At 32.1% G+C, this 545-nt stretch overlaps 1 protein-coding gene across 8 annotated transcripts in view; it reads right to left on the reverse strand.

Annotated features, from left to right (window-relative positions):
- LOC119593490 (gelsolin, cytoplasmic-like) overlaps positions 1 to 545 on the reverse strand; it is a 58,995-nt gene that overhangs the window by 5,568 nt on the left and 52,882 nt on the right. For all 8 annotated transcript variants that reach the window (XM_037942433.1, XM_037942436.1, XM_037942439.1 and 5 more), the window contains one exon: positions 343 to 453. In XM_037942433.1, the coding sequence (XP_037798361.1) occupies positions 343 to 453 (111 nt within the window). The remainder of the gene's footprint in view (positions 1 to 342; positions 454 to 545) is intronic.

Raw genomic sequence — 545 nt, forward strand, 5'->3', positions numbered from 1 at the left:
GTCAGTCCTGACAGAGAAGAAAACAAATTGACTGATAGTATATATTCTTATTTAGACTTTGCATTGAAGATATATCCGTTATTATAAATCTGATGTTTCGAACTTTGACTTTTATGTTTTCCCTGATATTACCTCTCATATCGCAAGACTAATGTTTGAGATTTTTTTTTATAACTTTTACATTTATTTGTTTTTTTTTTACATAAGGATTCTCTTCTTGTTATTTTTGGGCATTAACCTTTCATTACATCATAAAAAAAAATACTTAACCTTTCATTCAAGGAAAAACTATACACAAGCCATTCCCAAAGTGTAAAAGAGGCCTACATGAATTTAACTTACCTCTGCCATCTCGAATGCCTTTTCCTTCTCCTGGTCGTCTGAACCCCTTCCGATCCACACATACACTTCATCACCAGAATCAAGGACCATGACATCATCTTCATTAAGATCCTGAAAAGAACATTTTGAAAATTCTGCTGCTATCAAAATTTTCTACTATCAACAGAAAACTCTTTCTAATTTGGCTAATGAAAACACAGAGT

Source organism: Penaeus monodon, chromosome 32 (assembly GCF_015228065.2).
Source record: "Penaeus monodon isolate SGIC_2016 chromosome 32, NSTDA_Pmon_1, whole genome shotgun sequence".
Taxonomy (NCBI): Eukaryota; Metazoa; Arthropoda; class Malacostraca; order Decapoda; family Penaeidae; genus Penaeus; species Penaeus monodon.